The sequence below is a fragment of the Ranitomeya variabilis genome, chromosome 2 (genome assembly GCF_051348905.1).
Source record: "Ranitomeya variabilis isolate aRanVar5 chromosome 2, aRanVar5.hap1, whole genome shotgun sequence".
NCBI classification, from domain to species: Eukaryota; Metazoa; Chordata; class Amphibia; order Anura; family Dendrobatidae; genus Ranitomeya; species Ranitomeya variabilis.
The window spans coordinates 1114167536-1114191944 of NC_135233.1; the positions used below are offsets into that span (position 1 = coordinate 1114167536).

General features: G+C 47.0%; 1 protein-coding gene across 5 annotated transcripts in view; it reads left to right on the top strand.

Annotated features, from left to right (window-relative positions):
* LOC143808873 (uncharacterized) overlaps positions 1-24409 on the top strand; it is a 623474-nt gene that overhangs the window by 50804 nt on the left and 548261 nt on the right. For 2 of the 5 annotated variants that reach the window (XM_077292022.1, XM_077292021.1), the window contains exons 3-4: positions 11109-11258; positions 11858-11981. The exons of the other annotated variants lie outside the window; for them this stretch is intronic. In XM_077292022.1, the coding sequence (XP_077148137.1) occupies positions 11109-11258; positions 11858-11981 (274 nt within the window). The remainder of the gene's footprint in view (positions 1-11108; positions 11259-11857; positions 11982-24409) is intronic. 5 annotated transcript variants of the gene reach the window in all.

Consider the following 24409-nt stretch of genomic DNA (forward strand, 5'->3'; position numbering starts at 1 on the left):
CTTAGAAAAACGATCACACACCACCCAGATGACAGACATCCTCTGAGAGACAGGGAGATCTGAAATAAAATCCATGGAAATGTGCGTCCAAGGCCTCTTCGGGACAGGCAAAGGTAACAGCAACCCACTGGCACGAGAACAGCAAGGCTTAGCCCGAGCACAAATTCCACAAGACTGCACAAAGGAACGCACATCACGCGACAAGGAAGGCCACCAAAAGGACCTGGCCACCAAATCTCTGGTACGAAATATTCCCGGATGGCCCGCCAACACCGAAGAATGAACCTCGGAAATAACTCTGCTGGTCCATCTATCCGGGACAAACAGTCTCTCCGGTGGACAACGGTCAGGTCTATCCGCCTGAAACTCCTGCAGCACTCGTTGCAAATCTGGGGAGATGGCAGACAAAATCACCCCTTCTCTGAGAATACCAGCTGGCTCTGAATCTCCAGGAGAGTCAGGCACAAAACTCCTAGAAAGAGCATCAGCCTTTACATTCTTCGACCCAGGCAGGTACGAGACCACGAAATCAAAACGAGAGAAAAACAACGGCCAACGAGCCTGTCTAGGATTCAGCCGTTTGGCCGACTCGAGATAAATCAGATTCTTGTGATCAGTCAAGACCACCACACGATGCTTAGCCCCCTCAAGCCAATGTCGCCACTCCTCAAATGCCCACTTCATAGCCAACAACTCCCGATTACCGACATCATAATTCCGCTCGGCAGGCGAAAACTTTCTTGAAAAGAAAGCACATGGCTTCATCACAGAGCCATCGGAGCTTCTCTGCGACAAAACAGCCCCCGCTCCAATCTCGGAAGCATCAGCCTCGACCTGGAAAGGAAGAGAGACATCTGGCTGACACAAGACCGGAGCCAAAGAAAATCGGCGCTTCAGCTCCCGAAAGGCCTCCACAGCCGCAAGAGACCAATGAGTAACATCAGAACCTTTCTTGGTCAAATCCGTCAAAGGCTTAACAACACCAGAAAAATTAGCGATGAAGCGACGGTAAAAATTAGCAAAACCCAAGAACTTCTGAAGACCCCTAACAGATGTAGGCTGCGTCCAGTCATGAATAGCCTGAACCTTGACTGGGTCCATCTCAATAGTAGGAGAAAGTGAAACCCAAAAAAGAAACCTTCTGGACTCCATAAAGACATTTTGAGCCCTTCACAAATAAAGCATTGGCACGCAGGACCTGAAACACCATCCTGACCTGCTTAACATGGGACTCCCAATCATCAGAAAAAACCAGAATATCATCCAGATACACAATCATAAATTTATCCAGATATTCGCGGAAGATGTCGTGCATAAAAGACTGAAAGACAGAAGGAGCATTAGAAAGTCCAAAAGGCATCACCAAGTACTCAAAATGGCCTTCGGGCGTATTAAATGCAGTTTTCCATTCATCACCCTGCTTAATACGCACAAGGTTATACGCACCACGAAGATCTATCTTGGTGAACCAACTAGACCCCTTAATGCGAGCAAACAGATCAGATAACAATGGCAAAGGATACTGAAATTTGACCGTGATTTTATTTAGAAGACGATAATCAATACAAGGTCTCAAAGAACCATCCTTCTTAGCCACAAAAAAGAACTCCGCACCAAGAGGGGAGGAGGAGGGGCGAATAAGTCCTTTCTCCAAAGACTCCTTTATATAACTCCGCATAGCAGCATGCTCCGGCACTGACAAATTGAACAGTCATCCCTTAGGGAACTTACTACCAGGAATCAAATTTATAGCACAATCACAATCCCTATGAGGAGGTAGAGAACTGAATTTGGGCTCATCAAATACCTCCTGGTAGTCTGACAAAAACGCAGGGACTTCAGAAGGAGTGGATGAAGCAATTGACACCACAGGAGCGTCGCCATGAATTCCCTGACAACCCCAACTTGACACAGACATTGCTTTCCAATCCAGGACTGGATTATGAGTCTGCAACCAAGGCAGACCCAACACTACAACATCATGCAAATTATGCAGTACAAGAAAGCGAATCATCTCCTGATGAACAGGAGTCATGCACATAGTCACTTGTGTCCAGTACTGAGGTTTATTCTTGGCCAATGGTGTAGCATCAATTCCCCTTAGTGGAATAGGGAATTTTAAAGGCTCCAAATCAAAACCACAGCGCATGGCAAATGACCAATCCATCAGACTCAGGGCAGCACCTGAATCTACAAAAGCCATAACCGGGTAAGATGACAGGGAACAAATCAGGGTAACAGACAAAATGAACTTAGGCTGTAAAGTACCGATGGTGACAGATTTATCAACCTTTTTTTTTCGCTTAGAGCATGCTGAGATAACATGAGCTGAGTCACCAAAGTAAAAGCACAACCCATTTTGCCGTCTATAATTTTGCCGTTCACTTCTGGTCAGAATTCTATCACATTGCATAGACTCAGATGTCTATTCAGAAGACACCGCCAAATGATGCGCAGGTTTGCGCTCCCGCAAACGCCGATCAATCTGAATGGCCAGAGTCATTGACTCATTCAGACCTGCAGGTGTAGGGAACCCCACCATGACATTCTTAATGGCCTCAGAAAGACCTCTTCTGAAATTTGCAGCCAGGGCACACTCATTCCACTGAGTAAGCACCGACCATTTCCGATATTTCTGGCAGTACACCTCTGCTTCATCTTGCCCCTGAGAGAGGGCCAACAACGCTTTTTCAGCCTGGTTCTCAAGATTAGGTTCCTCATAGAGCAATCCAAGGGCCAGAAAAAACGCATCCACACTGGGCAATGCAGGATCCCCTGGCGCCAATGCGAAGGCCCAATCTTGAGGGTCGCCACGCAAGAAAGAAATTATAATTTTAACTTGCTGAACGGAATCACCAGAGGAACGAGGTTTCAAAGAAAGAAGCAATTTACAATTGTTCTTAAAATTCAGGAACCTAGATCTATCTCCAGAAAAAAACTCCGGAATAGGTATTCTAGGCTCTGACATAGGACTGTGAACAACAAAATCCTGAATACTTTGTACCCTTGCAGCAAGATGATCTACACTAGAGGCCAAACTCTGAATATCCATATCAGCAGCTGAGTTCAGAGCCACACCAAGATTAAGAGGAGGAGAGAGGCTAGACACACATGCAGAAAAAAAAAATTCTAATTTCTCAAGGCTTCTTTTCTCCTGCTTCTGCCATGCAATTAACACTTTACGGGCCGGCTGTACTGTTATGATCCTAGTGGCAAGGATCGCAAGAAGGACTGGCTAAGTAACTAAACAGACTACAAACTCTGGGGAAGTGGTAACTGAACTGACCGCAACCTGATCCTATCCGCACACAACTATAGGTAGCCGTGGAACGTTACCTAAAAAAATCCTAGACGTCTCTTCACGGCCTGAGAAACTGACTATTCCTAGAGGGAAAGAAAGTCCTCTCTTGCCTCAGTGAAATGACCCCAAAGATATTAACGGTGAGTTAAGGGGAAAGCACAAACGCAGAGATGAAATTAGATTTAGCAAATGAGGCCCACTAACACTAGATGGCAGAAAATAGAAAGGGAACTGTGCGGTCAATTAAAAACCCTATTCAAAATATCCACGCAGAGATTGCTCGAGCCCCCGCACCAACTAACGGTGTGGGGGAAGCAACTCTGAACCCCAGAGCAAACCAGCAGCAAGAAATCACATATTAGCAAGCTGGACTAAACTCATCATACACAGAAATAATATTGCAGACTGAGCAAAAAATAATTAAACAGAACTTAGCTTAGCCTGAAGAGACTGAGACCGCAGAGAATCAGGAGTAATCAGGATAGCACTGAATACATTGACAGCCGGCAACAAGTGGAAATGAAACAGAGCTAAAATAGCAAACTCCCAAGTGAATAACGAGGCAGCTGATCCAGCCACAGACCCGCAGGATAACAAAGCCACCAGGGGGAGCCCAAAACAAAAGTCACACAATACCACCTGTGACCACAAGAGGGAACCTGAAAACAGAGTTCATAACAGTGGACAATTTGACGTCTCAGGAGAAGGCGCAGCGTTTTGCTAACCGCCGTCGCTGTGTTGGTCCCCGACTTCGTGTTGGGGATTTGGTTTGGTTATCTTCTCGTTATGTCCCTATGAAGGTTTCTTCTCCTAAGTTCAAGCCTCGTTTCATTGGTCCTTATAAGATTTCTGAAAATATCAATCCTGTCGTTTCGTTTGGCCCGTCCAGCTTCTTTTGCCATCCATAATGTGTTCCATAGGTCGTTGTTGTGGAGATATGTGGCGCCTATGGTTCCTTCCGTTAATCCTCCTGCTCCGGTGTTGGTTGAGGGGGAGTTGGAGTATGTGGTGGAGAAGATTTTGGATTCTCGTATTTCGAGACGGAAGCTTCAGTACCTGGTTAAATGGAAGGGTTATGGTCAGGAGGATAATTCCTGGGTTGTTGCCTCTGATGTCCATGCTGCCGATTTGGTTCGTGCCTTTCATTTGGCTCGTCCTGATCGGCCTGGGGGCTCTGGTGAGGGTTCGGTGACCCCTCCTCAAGGGGGGGGGGTACTGTTGTGAATTCCGTTCTCGGGCTCCCTCCTGTGGTCGTGAATGGTACTTTGGTGAGTTCTGTCCTTGGACACCCTCTGGTGGCTTTGAGTGGAACTGCTGATCTGTGAGGTTGGCTTCTCAGCTGCCCTCGCTTATTGCTTCTATTGGCTTTCCTATTTAACTCTGCTTAGATCGTTAGTTCATGCCAGCTGTCAATGTCTCAGTATTGGTTCAGATCTCTCTTGGATTTCTCAGATGACCTGTCTACTCCAGCAGAAGCTAAGTCCCTGCTAATTCATTTGTTGTTCATTGGTTTTTGAATATATTTCTCAGTACATGCTATGTTTCTAGTCCAGCTTGCTATTATGATATTTCCTTGCTAGCTGGAAGCTCTGGGGGTGCAGAGTTGCACCTCCACACCGTGAGTCGGTGTGGAGGTCTTTTTGCACACTCTGCGTGGTTTTTGTAGTTTTTAATACTGACCGCATAGTTCCCTTTTCTATCCTCTGTCTATCTAGAGAAGATTCGGCCTCCTTTGCTAATATCTGTTTCATTCCTGTGTTTGTCATTTCCCTCTTAACTCAGTCAATATTTGTGGGGGGCTACCTTTACTTTGGGGGAATTTCTCTGAGGCAAGGTAATGCTGCTATTTGTATCTTTAGGGGTAGTTAGCTCTTAGGCTGTGAAGAGGCGTCTAGGGAGAGTTAGGCACGCTCCACGGCTATTTCTAGTGTGTGTGATAGGATTAGGGATTGCGGTCAGTAGAGTTACCACCTCCTCAGAGCTCGTCCCAGGTTTTCCGTTTTAACCATCAGGTCATTCCGGGTGCTCCTAACCACCAGGTCCATAACAGGAGAGGTAAACTCTTCTATATCTCTATCATTATGTGCTGAGTGGAGAGGTAAACTCTTCTATATTTCTATCATTATCTGCTGAGTGGAGAGGTAAACTCTTCTATTTCTCCTTCGCCTCATTGGGGGACACAGACCGTGGATGTATGCTGCTGCCACTATGAGGCTGACACTAAGTGATACACAGAAAGTTCCCTCCCCTGCAGTATACACACTCCTGCTTTCTCTCAGCTCCTCCCCTGCAGTATACACCCTCCTGCTGGCTCTCAGCTCCTCCCCTGCAGTATACAACTCCTGCTGGCTCCCAGCTAACCAGTTCTTGCTTATTGTTTGTAGGAGGCACACAGGGTCTGGTTTAGACCCCAACGTTTTTATTTTTTTACTTTTCTGTAAATTTTTATTTTTTAATCAACGGAGTGAAGGGGCGACGGATCCTTTCAAGGTTCTGATCTCCCCTGAATCATCAACAGGCGAGCACGGCGAGTATACCTCCCCGTACCCTCTCCTGCAACGTGGGAAGCCATGCCTGAGCTCACTTCAGGGGCGACGGTTCCTTCACGGTCCCCATCTCCCCACACCAGCAGCAGGCGACCACATGGAGTGTCGCCTCCATGTATCTTCTCCTGGAGCCAGGCCTAATGCCGGACAACTAGCCCTGCCCACCCGGGGACTGAACTCCGTGGATATACAGAGGCCCCTCTCTATGGCGTCCGAGCAGCCCCCACTGTCCCACCACTGTGAAAGCAGATGGCACAAGGAGGCGAACGGTTCCTCTCCACCTCCCTAACAAAGGGATGATGGATTGAGGTTTATCCCTGCATCGGCAGCGCTGCAATACCCGACATCCGCGGCGGCTCCATGCCGGGATGCGCACCGACGGTGAGTGGATCCTGTCAGCGATGGGCCTCTGCAGTGGGATATCACATGCTCACAGGCAGTCTCAGGCTTCCCTGTTGCCAACATCTCTGAGGTAACCCACCGTCCGGCTGTAAAAACTTAGCCCCCGGCTTCGGCCAATGTGTAGGCCGCATCCCGGAAGCGCACTATGGCGCCCTAAGGCGGCTCTGCCCACTTTTCTGGCGCTTCTCGCCTGGCACGGAAGCGCTCAATTTTATCGCCCACTGCAACACCCCTCACTTCTACCGCTGTTATCGCTCTCGCCGGCTGCAGAGATTTAGGCCCCGGCTTCGGCCTATTCATGGAAGTCTCGAGGCTCCGCCCACATCGTGCCTGTGGCTCTGCCCCCCGAATTGGCGCTTCTCGCTCTCTGCGAGATTTTATCACCACAGCAACTCCCGGTGGCCATCTTGGTCCACCCGTCCGGCTCACACAGGGGCGAAGACTTTGTATTAAAGGGGCACAACGACTCTGCAACATGGCACATGACCAGTATTCCCTTGTCTTAAAAGCACATGACCAGTATTCCCTGGTCTTAAAGGCACATTTCCAGTATTCCCTGGTCATAAAGGCACATGACCAGTATTCCCTGGTCTTAAAGGCACATGACCAATCCGAAGCCGAATGAGTTCAGGAGCCATCTGCCGCTGCTGCCAGTTTATCCCAGTGTACCTAGTTCCCTCAGTGGACTTCGTCACTGCCGCAAACCATGGTTTCTCTGACCAAGAGATTGAATCCCTCCGTGATCCCTCCGTGGCTCGGAGTTCTCGCAGGACCGATATACATGGTCCCTCTCCTATATGTGATTCGTCGGCTAGCAGGGGCCGCAAGTATTCTAGAAACGTACAGACATCTAGAAAACGGAAGTTTTCATTTCATGATCTCTCTCCAAGTTTTGCTGAGAACAAGACTGAATATAGATCGGATATTGCCTTGGACATGGATTTGCCAGAGCTTCAGTAAATGATGAACTTACCTATTTATATCATCAACCTATCTCTGTACATTGACGAGGACTCCAGTCCTGCTCTGGACTACGCAGTGTCTCTCATAAGGAGACTAAAATCCCTCGTAGAGCATTTGCCATCCAGTCCGGATATGCGATTCACTTGACAGAAGCCTCTACGTGGGATGCCATGCCTAGTCTGATTTTTAAGGGTGACGGGTCTTTTAAAGGGCACCGATCTCCCCACACCATCAACAGACGAGCACACGGAGTGTCGCCTCCATGTATCCTCTTCTGCATCCAGGCCTAACGCCAGACAACCTGTCCTGTCCACCCGGAGACCTGAACTCTGTGGATGTACAGAGGCAACCTTTTCGGGCATCTGAGCACCCCCCTCTACATCACCACTATTTAAAAGCAGATGCAAGAAGGTGGATGATCCCTCTCCACTTCCCTGTTAAGAGGATGGTGGATCAAGATTTCCTAATTTTTTAACTCTGCATCGTTAAAAGAGAGCGGCGATGGCAAGAGACTATGACTTGCTGGATGCAGCCGCGCATTCTGCCACTTGGCAGATTAACAGGGTAGAATCTCCTGTGGTATGTATGTGTCATCAATTGAAATTGAATATTGAAAATGCCACGGACTGTCAGATAGTAAATCTGGTTTGTTACGCTTTGCAGCTTCGGGTCCAGCGCTCTACCCTCCCTAGCTGCCGCATGGATTGCTGCAGCAATGGTCTCCTGGCTGGAGACCTTAACTACTTTGATTCACACCAGTAACCTTTTCCTGAAGACAGTTCAACTGGCCAATCAAATCTTTTGAGCGGAAGACTAACAACGGATCGTACGTTCCTACAGCCCCAACCAGCATTGGTAGGGTTGTCCAGGACAGTCTAGATCTAAGGGATCTTCGTTCCAAAAAAGGGGAACGAAAAGTAAGACTGATCCTGGACCTCAAACTTCTAACAACCTTTCACAAGGTTCTCTTTCTTCGAATAGAGTTGCTCCGCTCAGCCATTACTTCAACAGAAAAAGGTGCCGTTTCTAGCATCCATTGAGATTCGGAATGCTTACCCTCTTCAAAATCTCCTTCACTTTTCCATTCGTGAACAGCATTTTCAAGTCACGACCTTGTCCTTCGGCCTTGCTACCGCACCCAGAGTGTTCGCAAGGGTCACGGCGGCTGTCATGTTCCTCTTGCACCCTAGAGGCGTGGTCGTCCTGCCCTGTTTGGTCGACTGTCTAGCCGCTCTTCCAGGACTACACTGAGTCGTCTATCACTTGCGATACCCTCTCACCTGGGCTAGCAGCTAAACTTAGACAAGTTCTCCTCATTTCCAGCCCAGCAGATATCCTTTTTGAGGATGATCCTGCACACTTCCAGAAGGATGGTAATTCTCCCTCGACACAAGGTCATGGCCCCTCAACAGGGAGCTCGTGCACTTGTTCACTCATCCCCGCATTTCATTCAATTTGCTGGGAGGTTACTGAGGAAAAATGGTGACTGCAATGGAAGCCGTTTCCTTCGCTCTGCTCGTTTTCATCAAGTCAAACAGACTTTGGCGGTAGTCTGAGCTCTTTCTTCATCCAGGGCCTTTCTTCCGGTTCAATGGTTATTAGTAACTACCAATGCCCGTCTTCTTCTCCCGATCATTGCTCTGGAGATCCGAACGGTAGTCCTACAGCAGGCCCACAGCCTTCTGGTGGGTCATCCCATCCGAATTCAATTGGACAATGCCACGGCTGTGCCATACATCAATCATCTAGCAGGTACCCACGGTCAGCCTCCATGGCCAAGGTACCTCACATTCTCAGATGGGCCGAGATCCATCATTCGATGATCTCGGCAGTACATATCCCAGGAGTAGTACTCTGGGTGGCAAACATATTCAACCGTCAGGGTTCCACCTCAAGTGAGTGGGAGCTTCACCCGGAAGTCTTCCATCAGATCTGCCTTCACTGGAGCTCTCCAGTTGTAGATCGGATGGCGTCCAGACTGATCGCCAATGTACTCGAGTTCGTGATTCGGCCTCGAGATCCAAGAGCCATAGCACTGCATGCTCTGGTTCTTCCGTGGTACCAGTTTCCATAACTCCTCTTCCACTACTTCCGAAAGCTTTTCGGAAGCAGAAAAGGGCCCCCAGTGATCCTCGGAGATCCGCACTGACTAGGTCAGTTTTTTGCTTGCGGAGCTAGTAGCTTTCCGCCTTACTGTAACAAAACTGCAAGTAGGGACTTTCTCGCAGGGAGTTTTCACACGTAGTCCTTCCCTATCGCATACCGTTAGATCATTGGGATCTTAATGGTCCTAGGAGTCTTACAGGAGACTCCTTTTTTGATTCGGACAGACTTTACTATCAGGGAAAGTCGCACCTTTTTTTTTTTTCTCTGCTATATCCTCATCCTGACGAGTCTTTGGAGCTAGCTTCTCGGTTCTTTCAGACTTTTTTTCCCTTATTACCTTCAAGGCAAGGTTGTCCTCAGGCCATCCCCGTCCCTTGTTACCAAGGCACCAGTCCACAAAATGGAATGAGTTCCCTATATTCTGGACGAAGCGAGTGCTCTTAGTAGGTACATCTCGAGGACGGCATTCTTCAGAAGGTTGGACACTTTTTATCTTGGGCTTCCTGAGGGTAAGAGGAAGGCTTCCTGACATTTACAGGAAGGGTTTAGGCATTTCATCGGCCTTGTTCGCCTGGTGGATTCCTTTCACCATTCAGGTGTCCTTCCGTGTTAGATGTCGGCTTATCTCCCTGTCTCTCGTGGGTTCTAGGCACCAGGCGTCGACAAGGCACACCTGCAAGCTTGCAGATTCATCCAGTCCGCATACACTCTTGAAGCACTTTAATTCCCACACTTCCACAGATGGGAATCTGGGCAGGCGGACTCTGCAGGCCGCGGTGGCGCACTTGTAAGTAGCGGTTACACAGGGCCTGATCTGATGTTGTCCCCACCCAGGGACTGCTTTGGGACATCCCACGGTCTGTCCCCCAATGAGGCAAAGGAGAAATAGGGATTTTTGTGTACTCACCGTAAAATCCTTTTCTCCGAGCCATTCATTGGGGGACACCGCTCCTACCCTGTTATTAGCTTATGCTTGTTTTATAATCTGACATGCTATACTCTCATATATGATATGACATACTGTAAGCTCATATGTTATTGATCTCCTACTGCTTTTGCACCGAACTGGTTAGCTGAGAGCCAGCAGGAGGGTGTATACTGCAGGGGAGGAGCTAACTTTCTTTGTATAACTTACTGTCAGCCTCCTAGTGGCAGCAGCATACACCCACGGTCTGTGTCCCCAATGAATGGCTCGGAGAAAAGGATTTTATTGTGATTACACAAAAATCCCTATTTCTATTATGCTGAGTGGAGAGGTAAACTCTTCTATATTTCTATTATTATCTGCTGAGTGGAGAGGTAAACTCTTCTATATTTCTATCATTATCTGCTGAGTGGAGAGGTAAACTCTTCTATATATCTATTATTATCTGCTGAGTGGAGAGGTAAACTCTTCTATATTTCTATTATTATCTGCTGAGTGGAGAGGTAAACTCTTCTATATTTCTATTATTATCTGCTGAGTGGAGAGGTAAACTCTTCTATATTTCTATTATTATCTGCTGAGTGGAGAGGTAAACTCTTCTATATTTCTATTATTATCTGCTGAGTGGAGAGGTAAACTCTTCTATATTTCTATTATTATCTGCTGAGTGGAGAGGTAAACTCTTCTATATTTCTATTATTATCTGCTGAGTGGAGAGGTAAACTCTTCTATATTTCTATTATCATCTGCTGAGTGGAGAGGTAAACTCTTCTATATTTCTATTATCTGCTGAGCGGAGAGGTAAACTCTTCTATATTTCTATCACTATCTCCATTACATTTGCCTATTTCTCTTCTATGTACAGGATTACACAGTAACGACGAAGACATCGAGAGTCTGTGTGACTCCCATCATTCAATTTCAAAAGTCTGTGCAAGAACTGCCCTCGCACTCTCCGATATTTGAGAAAATCTTAAAAGTCACAAACAAGATCACTAAACTGCTGACCGGAGAGGTGACTGCTGGGAGATTATACAGGATACACAGGAGGATTGTGGGTGATGAGAGGAGACTGCTGGGAGATTATACAGTATACACTGGAGGATTGTGGGTGATGAGAGGAGACTGCTGAGAGATTATCCAGGGTACACTGGAGGATTCTGGGTGAGGTGAGGAGACTGCTGGGAGATTATACAGTATACACTGGAGGATTCTGGGTGATGAGAGGAGACTGCTGGGAGATTATACAGTATACACTGGAGGATTCTGGGTGAGGAGAGGAGACTGCTGGGAGATTATGCAGTATACACTGGAGGATTCTGGGTGATGAGAGGAGACTGCTTAGAGATTATACAGGGTACACTGGAGGATTCTGGGTGAGGTGAGGAGACTGCTGGGAGATTATACAGTATACACTGGAGGATTCTGGGTGATGGGAGGAGACTGCTGGGAGATTATACAGTATACACTGGAGGATTCTGGGTGAGGTGAGGAGACTGCTGGGAGATTATACAGTATACACTGGAGGATTCTGGGTGATGGGAGGAGACTGCTGGGAGATTATACAGTATACACTGGAGGATTCTGGGTGATGCCGCTCTCGTTGGTTGTCAGGTTCCTCTCAGGTGTCAGGACGTCGCTCTCTATTTCTCCGTGGAGGAGTGGGATTATGTAGAAGGACACCGGGATCTGTACTCGGACGTTGTGGTGGAGGAGCTCCGGTTTCGTCCATCACCAGGTAAGTAGAGACATGTGTATTGTACATTCTCACTGTGGGCACCGGCTACACTGGGGTCTTGTCTGACCCTCTTTCGTCATGTGCAGGGCATACACACAGGAGTTAATACCTGGTCATGTGGAAGCTCCTGGTTATCAGGAAGATATGAACTGTCTTCCATTGTTCTGGGGACGCAAGCAGAGCTGACCTACTGTTCTTCTCACCATTGGTTTCTGTAGGACCAAATCTTACATACAGTGTCTGTCTGGCAGGACTAAGTACACGTTAGCATTGCCAAAGCATATGGTAAAATTACGGGGGTGGGGGAGGGAGGCATATAGAGGTCCAGGATATATCAGACTCCGTTTAGAGGATAGGGGATGTTTCCAGGGTGGGGTATAGGAGTCCATGACATATCAGGCTCTTTAGTCGGGGGATAGGGATATGTCCAATGTTGGGGTACAGGAGTCCATGACATATCAAGCTCCTCTTAGTCTGTGGCAGGCACTGACATATTCCGCTGCTACGGCCACTGCACTTTCCTCTTCCCCCAGTATTATTGGTGGTTTCTCTTCCTCCTCCATGGAGGTTGTCTGGGAGGAGATCAGACAGTCTCTTGAAATGAGTGTTCCTCACTGCGGAGTATTTGGGGCACCTCAGCAAGAAGTGGGCCTCATCCTCCACAGCCTCCTGGGGCCGCTGCTGGCAGAGTCTTCTCTCTCGGGGCTTGTAGTTCTGTCGGTGCCGCCCGGATTCGATGAGTATGCTGTGGACGCTCAGTCTGTACCGGCTCAGGATCTGTCGATCTTTGAGGTTTTCTAGTTTCTCTAGATATGGGGCCAGTTTGTACTCCCTCTGTAGATTCTGGTATATAGTCAGTTTTTGGGATTGGTTAATGTCGTTCCTCCAGATGCTGAGATATTCCTCTTTGACTTTGTGTACCATCTTCTGGATTTCACTTTTTGTCAGGCCATGTAGGTTGATGGCTTGGTCAGACTGGCTTTGGGTACTTTTTCTTGGGAGGCTTCCTGGGGCTTCCTGGTGTAGGAAGGCTTTGTGATGGTAGGAGCTGGGACTGCTACTTTGTAGATGAGCCTTGAATGACAGTGCCTTCTTCTTTTTTGCGATGTGTAGTGGGAATCTGCCCAGCTCTGCTCGGCAGGCGCTATTTGATGTGTTCCGATGGACTTGGAGAAGATGCTTGCAGAACTCTAGGTGGAATATTTCTGTCGGCCCAGTGTCCCACTTTGACCAGTTTGGGTATGAGACTGGGCCCCAGACCTCACTACCGTACAGAAGGATTGGGACAATGATGGAGTCAAAGATTTTTAGCCAGATGGTTACTGGTGCCTTGAGATGGTACAGACACCTTCTGATGGCATAGAAGGCTTTGGATGCCTTGTCTTTTAGTAACTCTATGGCTTGCTTGAAGCTCCCTGACTGTCTGAGTTCTAGGCCCAGGTAGGTGTACCTGTTGGTTTCTGTAAGTGGACGGTTGTCTATCATAAAGGTAGCATGGCCAGTGGGTTTCTGCTTTCTTTTCTGGAACACCATGATATTAGTTTTTTTCTCGTTGACTGGCAGTGCCCATGTGCTGCTGAAGGTCTCTAGGATTTTCAGATGATCTTGGAGGCCTTTCTCAGTTGGTGATAACAGCACGAGGTCATCTGCATACAGCAGAAAATTCACCTGGGTGTCATGGAGAGTTAGTCCTGGTGCTGAGGAGGACTCTTGGGCCACTGCCAGCTCATTGATGTAGATGTTAAAGAGCGTTGGACTGAGGCTGTAGCCCTGTCTCACTCCTTGACTCTGTTGGAAATAGGCCGTCCTCCTTCCGTTGACCTTCACACTGCAACTGTTCTCAGTGTAGGAGCTTCGGATGATGTCATATGTTTTGCCTCCTATTCCGCTCCCCAGCAGTTTTAGGAATAGTCCTGGGAGCCACACTGAGTCGAAGGCCTTCTTGAAGTTCTCTCTCTCTCTCTATCTCTCTCCCTCTCCCCTTGGAATGCTGAGTTTTATTGCCTGCCAGGACTAGCAGAGCTAGCTAATATTACACATTAATCCGAGAAACATAAACATTAGTTTTCCAGGATCTGGGCACTAAGTATTACGCATGGCAACGTTTTGTGGCATTTAGTGCCATTAGAAACCTGGGAAATGAATTTCTGCCCACCAGCAAATCAGACATACCGTGTGTGGACTCTAAAAAAAGGTAAAATTGCAAGGGAAGAAATAATGCCAATATCTTTGGCTTGTAAGCTTTCAGGGCAAATATAGTAAGAAAAGGAGTTATCAATAACTTTCAAAGCTGTGTACCTGCCAGAAAACAGCCCATATGTGAGGTCCGCACAGTGGGAGTTCTTAGTTTTTATGGCTGAAGCAGAAAACAGGATCGTCCATCTTAGGCAATTATTCAGAGCCAGTAGAGACAGCTGAACACCATGCTGTGGTACTGGATCATTTCTCTGGGATCTCTCCTCCCATTTATCGATGCGTCATACCTGTCACACTACCAAACGGGTGACCGACCCACCTATAAGAGGTCAGTAGTGGCAGCTTAGTTTTCGTATTTATGTGGTGTTTGAGACTTGGTGTTGACTGGATCATGGTGTATATATGTTCCCATCAGGAACCGGTGGTATATATACATCCCGTCACATCACGTGCCGCAATATTCGACATAAATTAGAACAGCTGTGCTCATTTTCTTATCCTCTGTCAATATCCGTATTGGTCTGTAGGGTAAGGGGGCACCAGAGAGCTGCAAGTTTCTAGTAAGTTTCCCTGACACTCCCAGTTTCGGCTCTTACATCTGTTTCCGTTCCTACATCTGCGGCGTGTTAGATGTGTCGGTCTCGGGGTCGCCCCGTCTCTACATGGCAGATTGTGCAGTTATCTGATCTCCGGTGCCTCAATCCTTTCATCGCACATAGACAAGTAACCGATAACACAGAGGAACTTGTATCTCTCCCTGATGGAACCACTGCTTCTGGTTCTTCTGGACCACTGGATATCTAGTCAGTGACTCTCCTGTTCATCCTCCTCATGCATCAGGAAAAGGTTACTACAGTACTACTCCCAGCACTACTTATGAAGCATATACAGTGGTATGTGACAGTTTGGACACCCCTGGTGAAAATTACTGTTGTTGTGGACAGTTGAGCAAGTTGAAGATGAAATGATCTCTAAAAGGACTAAAGTTAAAGGTGACACCTTTCCTATTTTACCTATTAAACGTTGCAAAACAGGAAACGGGCTGACGCAACAGTTTGGGCACCCTGCATGGTTAGTACCTATTATAACGCCCTTTTAAAAGTATCACAGCTTGTCAACACTTTTGTAGCCAGCCAAGAGTCTTTCAATTCTTGTATGAGGGATTTTCATTGTTTCTTCCTTGGACAATTCTTCCAGTTCTGTGAGATTCCTGGCTCTTCTTTATCCTTTGTGGCTAGATCTCAAAATAAAGTTTGAATGATGTTCAGATCAGGGACTGTGAGGGCCACTGTAAAGCCTTCAGCTTGCACCTTTTGAGGTCATCTATTGTGGATTTTGACGTGTGTTTAGGATCATTATCCATTTGTAGAAGCCATCCTCTTTTTCACCTTCAGCTTTTTACATTTGTGTTGTGTGCATCAAAAATTTGCGGAAATTTTCACTGAATCCATTCTTCCTGCTACCCGTAAAATGTTCCCCGTGCCATTGGCTGCAACACAACCTCAAAGCATGATCGATCCTCAACATGCTTAATTGTTTGAAAGATGTTCTTTTCCTGAAATTCTTGCTGGTTTTTCTCCACGCATACCTTTTGATCATTGTGGCCAAGATTTTAATCTCATCGATCCACAGGACTTGTTTAGAAAATGCTTCAGGTTTGTTTAAATGTTCTTTTGCATGCTTCTGACACTGAATTTCATGGTGAGGACTCAGGAGAGGTTTTCTTCTGATGACTCTTCCATGAATGTCATATTTCTGCAGGTGTCTCTGAACAGTAGGATAATGTAGAAAACTCCAGAGTCTCCTAAATCTTTCTGATGGTCTATTGCAGTCAAGCGGGGTTTCTTATTTGTGTTTCAGCCAATCCTACAAGCAGCTTTTACAAAAATGGTGCTTGGTAATCCAGACCTTATCTTGACCTCCACTGTTCCTGTTAACTGACATTTCTTAATTTTATATATATTCACAAAAAATTGCTCTATATTGCTTAATTACAATTCCCTTCACACAGGGGGTATATGTACCACCAAACTGGAACTTACACATAAAGTGTGATCTATAAGTAACTTGATCTCCACTCTGGTACTGATTTAAAACAACCAATTTTATTTAAGCATAGTTAAAACAAGTGTGTTAAAATTACTACATGTCAACAATGGTATAAATCCATACGAGGGACTCTCAGCCTGAGGAAAATGCTAACAGTGGATATAGGCTATATACTAAATCAATATACTCATGATAGTATCACATAACAGGAGGTGGGATTAAAACGGACTCCCCTAATAGGGAATATATGCTTGCAACGTGACAGTCATGTTACCACACTTCCTAAATGGTATACAACTAATACAATATACAGGGTGTATTACCTTATGTTGTAAGCCTAGAGCAAAGTCCTCGGCGTCCCTCTGCCCCGACGCGCGTTTCGCTTTCGCTTCTTCTGGAGGCCTCCAGAAGAAGCGAAAGCGAAACGCGCGTCGGGGCAGAGGGACGCCGAGGACTTTGCTCTAGGCTTACAACATAAGGTAATACACCCTGTATATTGTATTAGTTGTATACCATTTAGGAAGTGTGGTAACATGACTGTCACGTTGCAAGCATATATTCCCTATTAGGGGAGTCAGTTTTAATCCCACCTCCTGTTATGTGATACTATCATGAGTATATTGATTTAGTATATAGCCTATATCCACTGTTAGCATTTTCCTCAGGCTGAGAGTCCCTCGTATGGATTTATACCATTGTTGACATGTAGTAATTTTAACACACTTGTTTTAACTATGCTTAAATAAAATTGGTTGTTTTAAATCAGTACCAGAGTGGAGATCAAGTTACTTATAGATCACACTTTATGTGTAGGTGACATTTCTTAATTGCATTTTTAACTGAGGAAAGGGCAACTTTGCTCTCTTCTTATAGCCTTCTGCTGCTTTCTTGGTCTCTACCATTTTCATTTTCAGAGTGAGCTGTTAGAAGAACCCATGGCTGCTGTGTTTTGGCACAAGGTTAGAGGAGGCTGGGTTTTTATAAGGCTCGGAAATTTGCGTCACTTCCCTTTGCCTTTTCTAACAATGATGGTGAACAAGCCATTATCCTAGCTAATTTTCCTTTTTGTTATTTTTAAAATGTAAAAAATTACTGCCGTAGTTTTTGGACTGCAAGACGCACCTAGGTTTTAGAGGAGGAAAATAGAAAAAAATGGAACAAAAAAATGTGGTCATGAGTCACTGTTATGGGGGGAGGGGGTGAATCTGCTACTGACACTAATGTAATGCAATGTTCTCCAATTCTGTACCATTATCTCCCATCCTGGTATACATGGTCACCTCATCTCCATCCTGGTATACATGGTCCCCTCATCCCCATCCTGGTATACATGGTCCCTCTCATCTCAATCCTAGTATACATGGTCCCCTTATCCCCATCCTGGTATACATGGTCCCCTCATCCCCATCCTGGTATACATGGTCCCCTCATCCCCATCCTGGTATACATGGTCCCCTCATCCCCATCCTGGTATACATGGTCCCTCTCCTCCCCATCCTGGTATACATGGTCCCCTCATCCCCATCCTGGTATACATGGTCCCTCTCATCCCCATCCTGGTATACATGGTCCCCTCATCCCCATCCTGGTATACATGGTCCCTCTCATCCCCATCCTGGTATACATGGTCCCCTCATCCCCATCCTGGCATACATGGTCCCCTCATCTCCATCCTGGTATACATGGTCCCCTCATCCCCATCCTGGTATACATGGTCCCCTCATCCCCATCCTGGTATACATGGTCCCCTCATCCCCATCCTGATATACATGGTCCCTCTCATCTCCATCCTGGTACATATGGTCCCCTCCTCTCCATCCTGGTACATATGGTCCCCTCATCCCCATCCTGGTATACATGGTCCCCTCATCCCCACCCTGGTATACATGGTTCCTCTCATCCCCATCCTGGTATACATGGCCCCCTCATCTCCATCCTGGTATACATGGTCCCTCTCATCCCCACCCTGGTATACATGGTCCCTCTCATCCCCACCCTGGTATACATGGTCCCTCTCATCCCCACCCTGGTATACATGGTCCCTCTCATCCCCATCCTGGTATACATGGCCCCCTCATCCCCATCCTGGTATACAAGGCCCACCAACGACCATCCCGGTATACAGCCCCCACCCCATCCTGTTATACATGGACCCCCCCATCCTGTTATACATGGTCGCCATCACGTTGCACACTTAAAAAAATAATAATAATAATAATAATAATTAAGCATTTCTACTTTCCTAGAACACAGAGAAGCAGGATGGGTCATACAAATGGGGATCACCACACATTTGGATATGGCAAAACTTATACCACCGCTTAACTCCGTCTCCAAGACTTCTCTCGTGCTGCGCCAGCTCTCTGGAATGCACTTCCCTAGGGAATCAGACTGATCCCTAGCCCCGACCTATTCATCATCTCTTCAGACAAGCCTACCACATCAACTACTCAGTAAACTAACTTTGCCCTGTTCCCTCCTTCCAAATATTACTCTGAATCTGCCCCCTACTATTCATCTGTCTCCACACCCTCCATGCACACGATAACTGCACTTGATACTTGACTATTGCACTTAAACACGCGGGCTGATGACCGGATCATGCAGCTTTATATGAAAATCCCTATTTATTATAATTGCCAGACCTGAAATAACGAGCACTTTTCACCTATTGTATCCCCCCCCCCCCCCCCCCCCCATTTCCTTGTAGATTGTAAGCTTGCGAGCAGGGACCTCACCCCTAATGTCACTGTGTAAATGGTCTCAGCTTGTACTGAATTTATTGTCTGTACATGTCCCCGCTTAATTGTAAAGTGCTGCGGAATATGTTGGCGCTATATAAATAACAATTATTATTTAGGTATAACAGACAATAACAAGACACGAACATTAAAAACAACTAAAACAGGAGCATCTTTATGCCCCAACCATACAAGCCCCTAATAAGGCTATAACCCACACTTAACTCCTAGTCTCCATTAAAAGATGACATGCGGCACGGTACCTATATAGACAGCATTACCCAAATACAATGAGAATACAATGGTACATGTAAGCAGCATATATATATATATATATACCTTTGTAATAGTCCACTGATAATGACAGGCAGTGTAACTACCTTGGATTAAACACTGGCGTGTAAAGTGTGTAAAGAACAACGCCCTCCAATAGAAGATAATCATCACTCAATACTTATAGACAGCCCCAAAAAACCCCAGATTGCACATAAAGGTTATAGAATAACCCTCTGGCACAAAGGAAATGCCCATAGCTGCACAAAATATAATAGCCGACCCTTATGTGATAACAGATACAAAAACTAAATAGGGTAGCGCCAATACACAGCCGGCAAAGCTGCTTTCCTGTGTTAGAAAATGGCAAAGGACTAATAGTAAATACTACAGCCCAATGGGTACGACGACGACGTACCAAACGTGCCAAAGGGCATTTCTACTTTCCTTCCCTTGCAGCAGTGTGTCCTGTGCTGATGCCAGCAGCTGATTTCAGCGTGTAAACGGCCATGACGTCACTGCCATGGGTCTCCACACACTGAGGTCAGCTGCCAGAATATTGACTGCTTCCCACCCCCAGGACTATTGGTGTGGAGAGCAGTGAATATTCATCTTCTTTAATAGTGGGCACACGGTTAGCTGCAGACACTGGGCGATCACGTGTGCCTGCTATTAAAGAGATTGGATATTCTCTGCTCCCACCTCTCGGTGTCGGCTTCAGTGCATATGGGCGTGGAGAGCAGTGAATATTCATCTTCTTTAATAGTGGGCACTCGGTTAGCTGCAGCCACTCGGCGATCACGTGTGCCTGCTATTAAAGAGATTGGATATTCTCTGCTCCCACCTCTCGGTGTCGGCTTCAGTGCATATGGGCTTATGGGCGTGGAGAGCAGTGAATATTCATCTTCTTTAATAGTGGGCACACGGTTAGCTGCAGACACTGGGGGATCACGTGTGCCTGCTATTAAAGAGATTGGATATTCTCTGCTCCCACCTCTCGGTGTCGGCTTCAGTGCATTGTGGGGGGGCTTATGGGCGTGGGGAGCAGAGAAGATTAATTTTCATTAAAAGACTCCTGTGACCTGCTCCTCTGCTGCTCCCCGCCACAGCTGATCTAAAGCACATCCGGACTAAAAGACGCACCCCCTCTTTCCTCTCAAATTTTGTATGCACAAAGTGAGTCTTACAGTCCAAAAAATACTGTGTTATTTTTATATTTGTCACGTACCCGCTTCTCAGCACGTGACTAGGGTTGTGCCTGCAAGGGTTAATCTACCTCCTCTCAATCCAGCATTAATCCTATGCTGCAATGGGAGCATAAATCACACCCGACACAGACCATGCACCCCACTTCACACACGCTGACACCCCTCACCAAACACACGGGCGATGAGTCCAGGAAGTGCTACTACTGTCTGTCACCAGGATCACACACTCTAAGGCTATGGATTCTTTTAGAGCATGCAAGGTTCAAACTTATTAAAGTTTTAAGCGTTAATAGAAAAGGTGCAGTGCTTACAATAGCAGGATATAAAAATATGGGAATAAAAGTGGCACAAATATGCAAAACAGTTATAAATTAAAAGGGAGAAACTTACAGAGCTATGCAGTCTGGTATTCTGTTCCCTGAGGGGGATATGAAATGGATCACATCATTGGCTGCCCTCAATCTGCGAACAACTTTCTTTGTGTTGGGCCCAAGTTATAGGCTTAGTCAGGAGATCAGATTTCTAGACCAGCCTTTCATGTTAATATTCTAATTGCTGGTTTGTGACTGGACCATGGCTACTTAACCATTGAATACATTAGTTTTGTCTTAACCTTTCTTTCCCATAGTAAATAGAAATTGTCAGGCTGCACTAGGTCCCATTTGGTGTCTTCCTTCAAAGGCATCAGAGGTGTGAAATGGTCCAAATTCTCTGCATTCTCAGGAAGGCACCCTGGGGTCTGAGACCCTGGGACCAGGAAAGCTACGTTTGCCATAGATAACATAGGTTATGACCTTTGTGATGAGCTGCAGCCTAAAGGTACCGTCACACTAAACGATATCGCTAGCGATCCGTGACGTTCCAGCGTCCTCGCTAGCGATATCGTTTAGTTTGACACGCAGCAGCGATCAGGATCCTGCTGTGATGTCGCTGGTCGCTGAATAAAGTCCAGAACTTTATTTGGTCGTCCGATCGCCGTGTATCGTTGTGTTTGACACCAAAAGCAACGATACCAGCGATGTTTTACACTGGTAACCAGGGTAAACATCGGGTTACCAAGCGCAGGGCCGCGCTTAGTAACCCGATGTTTACCCTGGTTACCAGCGTAAAAGTAAAAAAAAACAAACAGTACATACTCACCCAGCGTCCCCCAGCTTCTGCTTCCTGACACTGACTGAGCGCCGGCCCTAAAGTGAAAGTGAAAGCCGCTGTGCTGTTAGGGCCGGAGCTCAGTCAGTGTCAGGAAGCAGAAGCTGGGGGACGCTGGGTGAGTATGTACTGTTTGTTTTTTTTACTTTTACGCTGGTAACCAGGGTAAACATCGGGTTACTAAGCGCGGCCCTGCGCTTAGCAACCCGATGTTTACCCTGGTTACCCGGGGACCTCGGCATCGTTGGTCGCTGGAGAGCGGTCTGTATGACAGCTCTCCAGCGATCAAACAGCGACGCTGCAGCGATCGGCATCGTTGTCGCTATCGCTGCAGCGTCGCTTAATGTGACGGTACCTTAAGAACAGATGCTAATTTACTGCCGGTCAAAAGGTACCTTCACACGAAATGACTTTGTAACGATATCGCTAGCGGTCCGTGACGTTGCAGCGTCCTGGCTAGCGATATCGTTTAGTTTGACACGCAGCAGCGATCAGGATCCTGCTGTGATGTCGCTGAATAAAGTTCAGAACTTTATTTGGTCGTCCGATCGCCATGTATCGTTGTGTTTGACAGCAAAAGCAACGATACCAGCGATGTTTTACACTGGTAACCAGGGTAAACATCGGGTTACTAAGCGCAGGGCCGCGCTTAGTAACCCGATGTTTACCCTGGTTACCAGTGTAAAATGTAAAAAAAACAAACACTACATACTCACCATCTGATGTCTGTCAGGTCCCTTGCCGTCTGCTTCCCACACTGACTGAGCGCCGTAAAGTGAAAGTACAGCACGTTCGGTCAGTTGATCTATTTACTATATACTATTTTCTGACTTGAACGTCCTGCCCTTCTCCAGGTTTTAATTACATCTCAACACAGTTGGTTCTGAGCCTCCTATAGAAGTAGGCTTTATCCTGTTATTAGCCATAGGTAAGTGTTCACATTAGGCAGTCAGCTCAGATACCATAGGTAAGTGTTCACACCAGGCAGTCAGTGTAGTTACCCATTCGATCTGAGATTACCTTGACGTTTTGGTGAATGGGCTCACAACGTTTGCAAATCTTGTGCTAAAAATCTCATGTGTTTGTTCATAAAGTTCATAAGCCAGTATGCTATTCACATTTCACATATTTCACATTTCCTTAGTTTTTAGCACAGACAAATGTGGCCATTGATCTACAGTTCATGTGAAGCCATACCGGATTCCGGAAGCACGCCGTGAAGCCGTCTCCCAGGAGGTGAAGGCAATGTTGGACTTAGGAGTCATTGAAGAGTCGCACAGCGCCTGGTCCAGTCCAATCGTGTTGATACCTAAGCCGGATGGCTCTATACGGTTTTGCAATGACTTTAGGAAACTGAATGCGGTTTCTAAATTTGATGCCTACCCTATGCCCCGGGTCGATGAGTTGATCGATCGGCTGGGTAAAGCCCGATACATTACGACCCTGGACCTAACAAAGGGGTACTGGCAGATCCCTCTGGCCAAGGCGGCCAGAGAGAAGACGGCATTTGCTACACCGGAAGGGCTGTTACAGTATATCTACATGCCATTTGGACTTCACGGAGCCCCAGCAACGTTCCAGAGATTGATGGATCGAGTCTTGAGGCCCCACAGGCAGTACGCCTCTGCCTACCTAGACGACATCATAATTTACAGCGTGGACTGGGAAGCTCACCTCCGGAAGGTACAGGCGGTGATTGATGACCTGAGAGACGCAGGCTTAACGGCGAATCCCAAGAAATGTCACATCGGCCTTGCAGAAGCCCGATACTTGGGCTACGTGATTGGCAGAGGAGTGGTTAAACCCCAGATCGACAAAATACAGGCAATTCAGGGCTGGCCGCAACCAGTGAACAAGAAACAAGTTCAAGCTTTCCTGGGCATTGCCGGCTATTATCGCCAGTTCATACCCAACTTTGCGGCCATGGCTACCCCCTTGACGGATCTTACCAAAGGGAGGGATTCCGTCATGGTAAAATGGACCTCAGCAGCTGAAGAGGCCTTTCACAGCCTGAAACGGGCTTTGTGCTCTCAGCCCGTACTAGTGACTCCTGATTTCAGCAGCGAGTTTGTGGTGCAAACGGATGCTTCTGATACTGGTATCGGAGCTGTACTTTCCCAGGTAAGGGACGGAGTCGAACACCCGGTCCTCTACCTCAGTCGGAAACTGAATGTACATGAGCAGAGGTATGCCGTGATTGAAAAAGAGTGCCTAGCCATCAAATGGGCTCTCGACTCCCTCGAATATTACCTGGCAGGTAGGAAGTTTAGGCTGGTCACGGACCATGCCCCTCTCAAGTGGATGCATCTCCACAAGGACCGTAATAGTCGGGTAACCCGGTGGTTCCTTGCTCTGCAGGCTTACTCTTTCACGGTGGAGCACCGCTCCGGGGTGCAGATGGGGAACGCTGATGCCCTGTCCCGAGTACACTGTTTCGAGAGTATTCTTGCTCGACCTGAGTGGTCTGAGCAGGGGGGGAGGATATGTAAGAGTCATGTCGGTCTGGTAGTCGGGGGCAGGTATATCTCGCCCAGGTATTTGTCCTATGTGAATTAGGCCTCTCAGTATCTTCAGGATACTGAGGGGTTAATAAGTGCAGGAATAAAGGCTGACCAGCTGGAGGTTTCAGGTGTCAGCCTGGGGCACACAGAATGCCTGTCTGTGTGACACCAACGTGAGTGAGAGCTGTACTCGTGATCTGTGTAATGTTAGCTGGGTGGGAGAAGCCCCCCAGTTGTTAGATAGGAACGTATTTGTATAGTTAGCGCCGGACAGGCAAGGATTTATTTTTATGTTTTGTTTTCTGTATTTG